The sequence below is a fragment of the Lipophrys pholis genome, assembly GCF_963383615.2.
Source record: "Lipophrys pholis genome assembly, chromosome: 8".
In the NCBI taxonomy this organism is placed as follows: Eukaryota; Metazoa; Chordata; class Actinopteri; order Blenniiformes; family Blenniidae; genus Lipophrys; species Lipophrys pholis.
The window spans coordinates 11796026-11809483 of record NC_137630.1 but is presented as its reverse complement, the minus strand read 5'-3'; the positions used below and the strand labels follow the sequence as shown (position 1 = coordinate 11809483).

The window sequence follows — 13458 nt, the reverse complement described above, 5'->3', positions numbered from 1 at the left end:
CTTAATCAAGGGAAAACATGTAGACTTGTTAGATGCTGAGTATTTAAAGCCCGTCATGTTACTGACCTAATGTGACCTCTGGATTAAAGCGATATTGACGCCCCTGTAAATAAAATTATGTGATCTCTGCTGCTCTCTTGTGGTAATTTTCCTTCACTGCATCTCCCCCTCTTCAGAGTCACAGTGGTACGATCCAACAAAGAATCCAGCATGGCGGCTCTGGTGCGGATCGTAGTTGTGATGTGTTGAATTGAAGAAGCCGCTGTCAGGGTGCGCTGTGTGTGAGTGCGAGTGTGCGTGTGCGTGTGCGTGTGAGGGTGTGTGCGGCAGCAGCCACGGATGGAGCCCGGACTGATCAGCGGGCTGTACGCTCAGCTCAGCGGCCTCCCGGTGCCTGTTGCAGCGCATGTCAGAGAGGAGCAGCTCCCGGAGGTCCGGATCTTCACCGTGACAGCAGGTGACGTGAGCCCCCCTCCTCAACCTTCTTTAAACTGAGCCTCTCTTGAGTGGTGGGCCTGCACGGGGGGTGGAGTGGTTTGCTCTCCCACGTCACAGTCAGAAATCCCTGGTTAGAGACTGAATGGGGGACCGGGTGGAGTTTGCATGTTCTCCCTGTGCTTGCTGCATTTCCTCTCCTTATTACTAGAAATACTTTCGGCCTGGAGGCTGGAGAAGCGGGCTTGGGAGAGCGAGTATCCCCACAGCGGACAGGTCACCACTGTGGGACGCTGAGCATCACTCTCGACCCCCATCGGCTCCCTGGAGCGCCCTGATGTGGCTGCCCCACTGCTTCTTAGAAATATACGGAAGAGTTTTAAGGCCACTGAAGAAAAAAAAAAAAAAAAACTTTGTGGCCTCAGAAAAAGTCGAAAATCAAATTAGAATTTTATTTTTTCCATGGAGAGACGTCTCTCCATCCCTCATCATTTGCCCGTAGATGTGAATTCACATTAAATCACTTAATTCTGACTATATCGGGTTGCTTACTGCTTATGGACGTGTGATTTTACACCGGATTTCCTTGATTAATAAGAACACGTTTAAATAAGCAGCCAAGGATCCGTGTCTTTGTCCTTCGTACTCGACGAACTTCCGCGACGGAACCAGGCAGCAGGCTGCTCCGTCTCTTCTAGTCCTGATCCTGATGATAACTGCTCCGTGTTTATGAGCGAGATTCTGACCTGAAGCATCTTTTCATCACTTCATCAAACCGCCTAATGTGCATTTTGAGGAAGCAGTCACACGCGCTGGCGTGTGGATGGACGGACTTTTTTTTTCCACCGTGACTTTGATTTTCGACTTTTATTGAGGCCACGAAGGTTTATTTATTTTTTTTTTGTAGCCTCCGAATTTTTTTTTTTTTCTTCAGTGGCCCTAAAACTCTTCCGTAGAAATAGGACTGGACAATGCAGAAAAAGGATTAAACTTATGCACACACAGAGGGAGAACATGCAAACTGCACAGAAAGGCCCCGGCAGGTATTTGAACCCACAACCTTTTGGCTGTGATGTGAGAGCATGAATCAATGTGTCACCATGCGGCCCAAATTCATTGTAAGTGTGAATCTGTTTGTGTGTGAATATTTGTATTTGTTGTCATCTTAAATGTTTTAAAGCCATTAATGTAAGAAAAGAAAGTCATTAAAATTACTAATATAATTCAGAGAATGTTGCTTAGTTTGTATTCTGACTTTTGTTGTCCGCTGTATGGAAAGTGCAAAAAAACAAACACAAAACTATTGATTTCTAAGAATTACAGTCCTGTTTATGTTTGGTTCCCTTATTGACTGCAGTCATTACATTTTTGTTTTCATCAATTGTTATTGACGTTTATGCAAATAGACAGAACTATTGCATTACGAGCGACTCCTTTTACTTTTTAAACCCTCGTCCCACCCAACCTGCCCTCCTGAAACAAATGAGGACAAATAAATCCAGAAAGTTACTGAAAAGAGAGTTAAAAAGAAAAAAGGCACACCGTGTCAGAAGCTTCACCGCTGATGGAACCTTCCGGCATGTGCGTGTTGGATGTGGTGACAGCCTGCTTGCTGGCACTGACACCAGTGATCTTGTCTTAAGGGTTTAAGCAGGTTTACAGCGTAAACCAATCTGTTTCTCAGGGGGCGGAGCCGTCCGGCCAGACTGCCGTTAGGTAATATCGCTCTGGACGGTGAGGTCGTGTCCTCTCTGCAACAACATGACAGACCCCACTTTGAAAATGGAGGATTTTCTCTTTGGTGTTTGAGCAGGTTCCACTGAGAGACGTCCCACACCTGAACTACTGCGTCCCTGTAAAATCCAGAGGGAATTTGATTAAAAATTAATGTTCTAGCTCGTCTATTTATCTGTCGTTTCACCTGCACGACCTCGAGAGGTGAATAACGGTGAATGAAAACCTGTTATTCCCCGTCAGTGTGGAGTCAGAGCGACCTGGTCCGAGGCTCCAGGCTTCGCTTCTCCCAGCAGTGGACTCTGATCGCTGACAGCAACAATCACAGGAGCATCCGGAGCGTCCTCCCTCCAGGACCCTGTGTCCCCGTGTCTGCAGAGTGAGTCCAGCCGCTCCAGGTCTTTTCACCCGCCTCAGGTTTCAAGTGACTATGAAGTAGTCGGTTATTTTGATACTTCTCTTAAAAGTGGATTTCTCATTCATTCAGTTCCACTCAGAAACAAGAACTTTTAAAATACTTGACAAGAGCCGGAAAATACATTAAAAGATCCCAGAGATCGTGAGGGAATAAAAGTAACTTATTGAGTAACTCTTGTTTTTCCACGTCATTTATATTGTTGACATTAGCTGAGCTGTCGGCGCCGTTTAATCCCACTATTGAATTAATCTGAAGTTAAAGTTAAGTGGGAGGAAGATGCTCTATAATCTGGACGTTAGTCTGGTGAATGCTTTCACTCAATAAGCACTGTTTCCCCTCTGCAGGATTTGTCTTTTTTGGATTTATTTGTTGTTGATCTATTAGAATTCATTCACTCGATAGAAAGTCATTGTAGATAAATATCGCCATGGAAACGTGGCTCATGGCAGGTTGTTGTCATTTTGCTGGTCGGCATGTATTTCATGTACTACTATTTTAAGACATTGATATGCTTTTCATTGTTTCTGGAATACTCATCGTCGTGACCACATCCAATACTGTCATTTTCACTGTCTTTATTAGCCGTTTGTTATTCGCCCCGATTGTTTCTTCTCAGTTTCAACATGTAACGTGTGACGAAGATGTCAAATTACTGTTTTTATTTTTTCAGTTTTGAACTGTTGTGGTTTTTTCCAGGTTACTAAGCAGACACTCTCCCGTTCAAGGCCTCCGAGCCGTCGTCAGGGAGATATGCGGCCACCAGCTTCTAGAGGTGAGGAGAATATGGTATAAAGACCTAAAGTTGTGGGAGTTTGTGACGGAATGCTGTGTTGCTGCTCAGATATGGGACAACCACGGCCTCCGCAAATGCCTCAACCTGACGGCCCTGAATGGACATGGCAGAGTGTACGACGACGGTAAGATTGACTGAGGTATTTATTTATTTATTTTTTTAACTTCTGTGGAGTCACCGCACGTTTGCTGTGTGTTTGTCTGCAGCCCAGTTCGGCTGCCTGTCGTGGTCCCAGTGTGGGAACAAGCTGCTGTACGTGGCCGAGAAGAGCAGGAACACGTCAGATGGACAGAACGTGGAATCGGCAAGTAGACGAGTTACTACGATGTTTGGACAAGAAGATGAACATTGTGATGGGGAAAAAAAAAAAAAAAAAACAATCAAAGGGAAACATTAATTCTAACAAAATATTATAATGCAAATTAAATATGTCTTTTTTTTGATATTTCATTTTTTACTACACATCGGCTTTTCATCGCATCCCGTTTTTATTAAGACTTTAGTTGATCGAAACTAGATAATCTCAAAATATTCGAATATTTCATGGGACTAGGTGTTAAAAATAAGTGACAAAGCGATTGTTTATTAATACCGTTCATACATATAGATCAGTGGTTTGGAACATATGGGGCCAGGACTCGGTTATGGAGCCCCAGAAATCTTTATCTGTGTCTGATATGAGATCAAAATGAAATTTGGGTATGTCAAAGAAAGCGATAAAGAGGCCTTCGCTAGAATATAGATCTTTCATTTTGGATGTTTGCGAGAGTCGACGTGTTCGACAGAATCTTGGCTTCACTGTCAACTTCTAGAAATACACCTGGATATCCAGCGTAGGGCGATTACCAATGGAAATATTCACTATATATGAAGTATGATTTTCTGAAAGGGGGACGTGTGGTGAGAATCACAATGGGTGTGTGACAAATAATGTGTGTTTCTTGTGAGCGATCAGGACAGGAACGTGTACTGTGATGACTGGGGAGAGGCTCTGTCCAATAGGAGCGTCCCGGTGATCTGCGTGGTGGATCTGCAGAGCGGCTTGGTCACGGTGTTGCCGGGTGTCCCGCCCGACGTCTCCCCCGGACAGGTGAGGACAGAGGCCGCGTCATTGCGCAGGCGTGTGTGTGTGTAGGTGTGTGTAGGTGAGGGCACAATTCTACCCCGGTACTGTTTATTTGATCCATGCGTGTGTTTCCTTCAGGCTCTGTGGGCTCCTGGAGCTCACGCTGTGCTTTTTGTCGGTTGGTACCACGAACCCTTCAGACTTGGACTCAAATTTTGCTCCAACCGCAGGTGAGAGAGCCACTTTGTAACTTTTCTGGTCAATGAGAATAATAAAAAAGACATAGGGGGGTTATTACGCACCTAAAATAAATAAATGTCTTCCGTGTCTCAGGTCATCCTTGTTCAGACTCAGCCTGGACGGACACTGTGGTGAGAACGCCGCCGCTCTCTTTTTATCACTACTTCAAACATACTCTCTCTCTTCAAACATTTTTTTTTAACCTCACTATTACACGCCAATCTGAGCAGAACGTCTGTCGGGGGACGATGTCTCGGTGTCCTCCCCGAGGCTGAGTCCGGACGGGTCCACGCTCGTGTACCTGCAGGGCCGAGTGTTCGGTCCTCACAACCAGTGCCTCAGCTTACAGCAGGTAAGCGAGCGGCCATGTCTTCATGTTGTGGGAACCTGCACGTGCTTCTTCCCTTAAACCTTGAATCCTCTACAGCTGGACCTGAAGAGCAGGAAGACGGACACGCTCCTGGATGTAGTCAGCAGACCTCAAGCTGGTAGGTTACAGAGCAATTCGGTTTGCAGAGGGGCGAAAAGCAGGTTTTCTGAGCCTAAGTGGTTATTGTGAAGGCAGAATAGACCCCGGAGGAGTCTGTCACAGGACAAACACGCAGAGACAGACACTCACGTTTCACATCCACGCCAATTTAAAAACACGTTAGGAACCGGAATATCCTGAGAGAGTTCCCCTACGACGCGCCTAACTCCACACTGAGGCGACAGTGCTGAGCAACAGCTCACCTTGACTCTGCAGCTTCTGTTTCTAAAACATTTAGCAGCTAGAAGGGCCTTCAGTTCTGGTTTTTATCTCCACTACATTTACCAATTCTTACTTCGACATGAACACAGTACAAATTATAAGATGAGATGTAACGCAGGGCTGTGATGAAGTTCAGTTCATTTTTTATTTACACATTTTAGCCACACAGGAACATTTAAAACTCCAAGAGGGAGCGATAACACAGTGTGTTGAATCATGAGTGGCAGCGACTAAATAGATTCATAAAAAAAACAACTCAAATAGATCGTCTCCAACAGTCTTTCAGCAATAAAAACTGCAGGATGGGTAAAGTTCTATCAGTACATAGATGAAGTGTTTAACACTTCATAGTTTGAATATTACCTGGTTTCCTCCACTCCATTAACTGGTCACTATAAAATGTCCCGTAGAGGGGAATGTGTGTGTGTGTTTCTTGGTTTGCCGTCTCGTGGACTGATGACCTGGTCGGCAGGATTTATTCATGAGATTGATGAAAGTCTGTGACCGTCAGGAAGCCGGTGATGAATTAATAGAAGGTTTGCGTGAGGAGGGGAAATGACTGAACAACTGGAAACGTTTTCTCCGTGTTCCAGAGGAGTTTGCAGGCGTGTATGAAGCTCTGCCGTCCTGCTGCTGGTCTGCAGACAGTCAGAGGGTCGTCTTCAGCAGCGCTCGCAGCAACTGGAAGGTGACAAACAGTGTTCTTCAAGGAACCCGACGAAAGACTCACTCCTTCTCACACACTTCTCTCTCTCTCTCTCTCTCTCTCTCTCTCTCTCTCTCTCTCTCTCTCTCTCTCTCTCTCTCTCTCTCTCTCTCTCTCTCTCTCTCTCTCAGGATCTGTTTGTGGTTGACAGAAGATCAAAGAAAGTCTCCTCTCTCTCTGATAGTAAGAGTCCATCCTCTCCTCCTCCTCCTCCTCCTCCTCCTCCACCACCCCGTCCTCCTCCCCTCTCTCTCCTCTCCTCATCGCCGTCTCTGGTTTTCCCTCCACCCCCCTCTCCGCTGCTCCCCCCTCCTCCATCCCCCTGTTGGTCTCTTCATCCTCATCCATCTCCTCTTGCTCCTCCTGCTCCAGTGACTCCTCTTTCCCTCCCCACTTCTTTCTCCCCTTTTCTCCCGCCTCCTCCGTCTCCTCCTTTCTCTGTTCCTCCCCTCTCTGCAGAGTCTCACTTTACCCTGCCTCCACCTCCTCCTCCTCCTCTTCCAGACCTTCCTCCACCTCCTCCTTTGCCATCTCCTCTTCATCACAAGCTCAAGAGAGAAGAGCAAGGTAGGTGGAATCGCACAGAGTTAAAAAAATCCCCAAAACACCAGAAAAGAAGATTCATAAAAATAAGAATCAACCAATTAACAAACAAGCAGTAATTTGCATAAACCCAGAATTTACTGTCAACAGAATATGAACAGTTCAATTTTAATTTCATTCTAACAAACAGCTCAAGCAAGTTTGGACAAACCCGTGTGTTCCACCGTGTCGAGTTTCTGTAGGTTTGGGAGAGGAATGTCCAAGAAAGAGGAGGATGTGGACATGTCCCAACCTTTTTTTTGAGACGCATCGTTTCCGTTAAATTCCAAAGGAATTCCTATTTTAAATGAATTGTTAAATGACTCCGTTTTAACATATGATACTTTGTTTAAGCTTTTTGAAGAATAAAATATGAGTTTGTGGGGGTTGAAAATCACTGAACTCAGTTTTTATTTACATTTTAAACGGCGTCCTAACTTTATTTGGGGTTCGTAGCAGATACTTTTTCAGCTCTGTTTGTTTTCTATTTGTTCATCCACCTCTTATGTGCGTCACTTCCTTTTCCCTCTTCCTGGCCACAGATGTGCCCGATGGCTCTAAAACTTACGGAAGCTGGAAGCTTCTGACTATCCAGAGCGACCTGATGGTGGTCTGCTGCTCCAGCCCCAACACGCCGTCCACTCTGGTCAGTCAAAACACACACACACACACACACACACACACACACACACACACACACACACACACACACACACACACACACACACACACACACACACACACACACACACACACACACACACACACACACACACACACACACACACACACACACACACACACACACACACACACACACACACACACACACACACACACACACACACACACACACACACACACACACACACCAAACGCTCTTTTGGCTTACATACATGTTGTGTTGTTCCTCTCTCTCGTGTTCGGGTTGCAGAAAGTGGGATTTCTCTCGGCTGCAGGTGAAGCTTTGGCCTGGCGTCCTCTCCATCTGCCCGTTCCCACGTTTGACTTCCACTGGACAACTCTGGACGTCACGCCGGCTCCAGACGAGGACAATCCAAACTACGGTGAGCGTTCATTCACTTCACCTCAACACCACTTCTGAGAGAGAGAGAGAGATTCTTTCCTCTGACCGTCTCTCCCCCTGTTTACTCGTCCAGCCGGTTTAGACTTTGGCGCCATCTTGGTGAAACCGTCTCTTCCTCTTTGTGAAAGCAAGATTCCTCTGGTTGTCTTCATCCACGGTCTGTTGTCTTTTTATTAGGTTGTTACATATTTTCTGCACAGGGAAGAGAAACGTGTAAAAAATAACACACAGTGTTTGTGTTTTCCCAGGAGGGCCACACTCTCAATTCGCTGCAGAGTGGAACGTCACCACAGCTGGACTGGTGAAGCTCGGCTTCGCTGTCCTCATGGGTGAGACACAAATCAGATTACAATTACCTTACTCTTTATTGGAGTGTTGCTTCTGTGTAATCTTCTATTTTATACACTCGAGATCCTGGTTTTTGGATTCAGTGGATTCTGAGCTTAACTTAAATTCCATCCTAGTGTTTCATGGTTAATGTCTTACCCGGGTCATTAATGTTTTTTCTTCCCTCTGTTCACATTTCGGTGCCTCTAGTAAACTATCGGGGATCGACGGGACTCGGCCAGGACAGCATTTTGTCTCTGATCGGGGAAATTGGTAGCCAGGATGTAAAAGATGTGCAGGTAATGACTCTTTGTGAGTTATTCAACTCCTGGCTAATGATTGTGTGTGAAGGCAGAGAACATCCAGAGCAGGTCACCAGGTCAAACACACTTACGGACAACTTAGAGTCGCCACTCTACATGAGACTGGCACTTTGAACATATTTAACCCATGTTAATAGACGTGAATGTAGGTTTTTACTTTTATTTTTCTTCTTATTTTCATTCAACTTATCTCACAAATAGGAACGTTTCTGTTTCCAAAGCTTAAAAAAAGCTTCACACGTGAATCATTTTGCCAAAAATTGTTTCATTCAACCAATTCCTGGAATTAATGTGATAGCTTTACATTATTATTTTTTTTTTTACTTTAAATAGACACTTTTTACTCTCGTAAGTTGATTGTAAACATCAATCTTTTAACACAAAAATTAAACCTAAAAATGACATTTATCTAACGAAGCATCATTATCGTTAAACTGGTGTCAACCACTAAAATCTGACCTGGCCTCCACCAGGTCTCCTGCCCTCCGTCTCAAGGGTAAGGCTCCCCAGTCCCTGCTGTGGTTCAGCAGACGGGGAATAACTCAACTGAGTAACTGCTCAGGCCGGTAGGCGAGGGAGCTTCGCTCCGACTCTCACGGCGTAGCATCCAGAGGTCATGCCCATGTTCTCAGTCAGCATTGTGAGTTCAGTGCAACAGCCTCGAACTGTATAATGATAACCACCTCTTATAACGACCGCACCCCTCTATAGCGACATGCACTTGGTACGGTCAGAGTTAGGTTTTAGAGTCCAGGCATAGGACCCGAGGGCATTGTTTAAAATAAATGCAGCTAATAAGTTGAAATAACCTATGAAAGACTTGATACAATGTGTGAGTGTCACTGAATAGCACACTTAATCATCCACATCTAAAATCAGACAAAAACTGTAAATGTCCAGAGGTTATGGCCTTTTTAGTGTATCGAAATACACATATTTATTCCGAATTCAGCGATGGCAAACAGCTGGCAAATTGGTAATACAACTTAAAATTCATAAGGCCAAACACTGAGACTGAGTAACCAGAGAAGGGATTGAGGCGTTAATCAAGCGCTTAGGCTCACCCGATAGCAGGGTCCCCCAGCCGGGGGTCCGGGCTGTCTCAAGCAGAGGAATTCAGTGCACCAGGGAATGGCAATCCAGTAAAAAAAATAAAAATTTCAATATAAAATTACAAATTAAAAAAATTAATAATTAATTTAATATAAAAAAATCAAAAATTAATAATTTTGAATATAAAACTTCAAATTTTAAATCTAAAATCCAAAATTAAGAAGTAGAATAAAAAGGAAGGCTCACTGTAAAAATCAACCCAGTTGATGATGCAAACTCCTTGCTCGAATCCTCTATTTTAACTTATTCTAAAGCTGTCAAAAAAGCTTCAGTTCTACTCTAATCTGAGCCTGTCCTCTGATCAGCTAAACTGGACATAAAGGTGTGAGCCTCCTGGGCCATTGGCATCCTGATGATAAGATCCCCCAAATACCAAAGAATCACCACCTTGGGCCACTTTTTTTTACCCCTACCTATTCAAATTCAATCCCCTCTGGTTGCTTACTTTTCATCTGCAGTATCTGCCTTTTACAATATCATTGGCACATTCTTCATCACATCATTATTCATTCGCTCCTGAAACAACATAATTGGTGAGTGTGTGCGTTCATAACTGTCCTTCTACAACAAGACAAAATCCCACATTGAACCAGTTGAAAAATTGACAGGTCATAGTAACGTCAACCATTACTTACTTAATTCTTAAATCTAATCTTTCTAGCCTCACTTCCTCTTTTCTCTGTGTGCGAGCTTGGGTACATGTGTTGCAACCTTAGCCACTTCCTTTTCCTGCGAAACCATCACAAGCTCCCATCTCTATCTCATGTCAAACATTACACTTTTAAACCTTAAAATTGCTAATCATCACATTTCTAAACCTCAAAATGTTCAAACATTAAAATCTGCTATTCACCCTCCCTTAACACTTCCTTTTTTCACTGTGTGTGTGTGTGTGTGTGTGTATATATGTATATGTGTCGTAATTTTAGCCACCTCTCTATCTTTACACCGGAACACAGAGGACACATATGGAACTCGTGAGGACATCATTACCATTAAACACCACACACTTCAACCTTACTATTTCACACAGGGCGGACAGGAAAACGAAAAAGCAATTCCCTCTTTAGGTTTTCTTTTGAGTTCCGTTACAAAATGTGCAACCTAAATAACAAAATGAAAATGCAGTTTGGATGATGCGTTAATATTTTTATTTGAGTCAAAAAATGCAGTTTAATCTGAAAATGAACAAGTATTTCTGTTGATACATTTCAAATAGATTTTTGAGCCCCATTGGCTTCCATACCTGACACTGGTCTGACTTAAAGCAGCGCCCCCTGGTGGTTAACATAAATCACTTTCATCAGGAAACTTCACACTTACTAATCGTGGTTTAGTCTTATGTGGTTGATTTTTTTACTTGACATTGGTGTTGCGGTGAAAGTGTGACCACCTGATTTTCATCCATCTTTTCCCAGAGAGCCGTGCTCACGGCGCTGCAGAGTGACCCCACCCTGGACCCCGGACGCCTGGCTGTGATCGGTGGTTCTCACGGAGGGTTCCTGTCGTGCCACCTGCTCGGTCAGTACCCAGACTTCTACCGAGCCGGTGCAGCCAGGAACCCGGTCATCAACGCTGCCACGTTACTGGGGACCAGCGACATCACGGACTGGTGAGACTCGACTCATCCACGCACGGTGACGTCCAGCGGCTTCTGTCGCACAGACAAAGCCAGCCTGCCTCACAGTGTGTGTGTTTCACTGTGTCCCTGCGACCAGGCGTTACACCAGTGCCGGTTTTCAGTACTCCTACGACCAGATACCCACAGCAGAGGCTCTGGCTGCCATGCTGCTGAAGTCACCCATCACACATGCCGCTCAGGTCAGACACAAACGCTCCCTCTCTGACTTTTTCTTGATTGATTAGAAACGGGGTATGAATTTGGTGCTGGTTGATATTTTCCCAACTTAAGTCTTATTTTATACATACAGTAATCTCCAAAAGTTCAGGATAATAAGGTTTTGGGGTGAATTCTCAGGATGAACCTAAAATGCACTATAACCTTTCCAGGTGAATTTAATGTGACCTTCTCTTAACTTATGAATGTACATGTCCATCTATTCTCTTACAAGGAGCTTAATGTTGTTGAGACATCTTTTGTCGCGCTGTACCCTCCACTGTTGTTGGCTTTTGTTTCAGTATTTCCCTACTTTCATGATATAACATCACTGTAGCTTGTAGAACTTTCCATAAAGTTCACCGGAAAGCCAGATATCCTGAACTTTTTGTGAATAGTGTATATGTCTTTTCCAAGCATGATTTACTTTTTCCCTTTCATATATATTATAAAAACACATTTTCAATGTTATGAACACAGTTAATTCAAACTGATCAAATAAGTATTAGTAAAACAAAAACCAACCTAATTGTCACCAATCTTGTATAAAGACTCGATTTAAAATAAAAGCCTCTAACCGGCAGGAGAAGTGTTAAGGTTTCTATTATCTGTAGCTCCAAATAGCCATGAATGATGATAACTTATCATGTGGAAAGAGTAGAAGAGCTGGTATTCAACCATAAATTACTTCTTGGCATGAGCTAAAACGTAGCATGGGAGTTTTAGGGGATTAAAGGGCGCAGGGGGAAAGTCCTCCTAAAACTTTCACTTCATTTGAAAACTGAAATCTATTTTTTTTTTTCTGACACTAGAAGAAGATTGTGGTTTGCACAACCATGAGAGCGTCCATCGGCAAACGCCTCTCACCACACAACATAAGAACACAGATTTTAAAGGAAGATGATCAAAAATATTCTTGCTGGGGTTCTTCTTTTGTCTGAGAAATCACAGTGTATAGCCGCCTTCTGTGGGGTCAACTTAGATTCTTTTCAAATATCTAACACAAAAAAACAAGAGGAGCTCACAAATAAGTTATTGTGATGTTTTTATATTTTTAATACTGGAAGGTATTTTGCATTATTACAGCCTCGTAAAGTATTTATTCAAAGTTGTTGTCCAGTGGAAGCCACTCAAAGAACTCCAGTACGATGTCAGTCTATATGTTTCTGATCACATTGTATTTGTATTGATCAATTATAACGTAACAAGACAAGCACTAAAGTGAGTGGCACTATCATCAAAGAAGTGCATGTGAATGTGTTCTTTTTAATGGGGAAAAAAAAACCCTGAAAATATAACAAACCCATGGTTTATCTGCTGGTAGTTGAGCTGTTGTGTGTTGCTGTGCAGATCAAGGCTCCGGTGCTGCTGATGTTGGGAGGCAGAGACCGGCGGGTGTCTCCTCACCAGGGCCTGGAGCTTTACAAAGCGCTGAAGAGCAGAGGCTCCCCTGTCAGGTTAGTTAGTTTGTTCTGAGTTTATGTGGATTTACTTCAACATGTCTTCTTGTGTCGAATAAGCCTGGCTCTGTTTCATTGTCCAGGTTGTTGTGGTTTCCAGAAGATGGACATTCTCTGTCCAGAGTGGACACGCAGGCTGACTGCTTCCTCAACACCACGCTGTGGCTGCAGCAGCATCTGTGAATCATTCAGACCAGATGGATTAACCAAACACAGCTGACAATCTTTAACACACCACTGCCTTTTTGATAACAGAGTCGCACTGTATATTTGTACTTTGTTTAATATCGAATCAAAGCATGTAATAAAACCAATTCTAACAACAAGGGATGTTGTTTTATGAAACAAGGAGAAGTTTATAACTTAGAAGTGTCAAACTCGTTTTATTGACATGCAGTCCAGTTCAATCTAAATGGAGCTGCAACAGACAAAGACAGTGTAATAAATATTCATTTTTTTTTTCTCTTCAGTTGAGGCACAAATAAGTATCCAGATATAATGAACTCTTTTTTTGATAAAACCTTAAACAAACAGGAAATAGCTTGGCTCTCATGCTCATGCCATTTGATGAGCCATCTATATCATC

General features: G+C 43.6%; 1 protein-coding gene across 8 annotated transcripts; it reads left to right on the top strand.

The window, feature by feature from the left end:
* The first annotated feature begins 174 nt into the window (after positions 1–174).
* LOC308113116 (acylamino-acid-releasing enzyme) lies at positions 175–13214 on the top strand. Of its 8 annotated transcripts, none has more exons than XM_080469098.1 (22): positions 181–457; positions 2413–2548; positions 3284–3359; positions 3429–3504; positions 3587–3684; positions 4336–4470; positions 4585–4676; positions 4780–4817; positions 4917–5038; positions 5114–5174; positions 6031–6125; positions 6275–6326; positions 6648–6710; positions 7268–7371; positions 7660–7792; positions 7886–7969; positions 8061–8141; positions 8350–8438; positions 10994–11187; positions 11294–11396; positions 12763–12869; positions 12956–13214. In XM_080469098.1, the coding sequence occupies exons 1-22, from the start codon at positions 340–342 to the stop codon at positions 13053–13055; spliced, it is 2157 nt and encodes a 718-aa protein (XP_080325224.1). In that variant the 5' UTR covers positions 181–339; the 3' UTR covers positions 13056–13214. The 8 variants fall into 8 exon arrangements, with proteins under 8 accessions (XP_080325226.1, XP_080325224.1, XP_080325223.1 ...); XM_080469097.1 differs by having other exon boundaries at positions 6603–6710; XM_080469103.1 differs by having other exon boundaries at positions 184–457; positions 3587–3688; positions 6603–6710.
* Positions 13215–13458: the final 244 nt, after the last annotated feature.

Bases quoted from the DNA above. Each gene is read 5' to 3' on its own strand.
- LOC308113116 (XM_080469097.1), top strand. From the start codon at position 340: ATGGAGCCCGGACTGATCAGCGGGCTGTACGCTCAGCTCAGCGGCCTC. The intron at 3,360-3,428 runs GTGAGGAGAATA...GTTGCTGCTCAG, and splicing joins GCGGCCACCAGCTTCTAGAG to ATATGGGACAACCACGGCCT. The intron at 12,870-12,955 runs GTTAGTTAGTTT...TTCATTGTCCAG, and splicing joins AGCAGAGGCTCCCCTGTCAG to GTTGTTGTGGTTTCCAGAAG.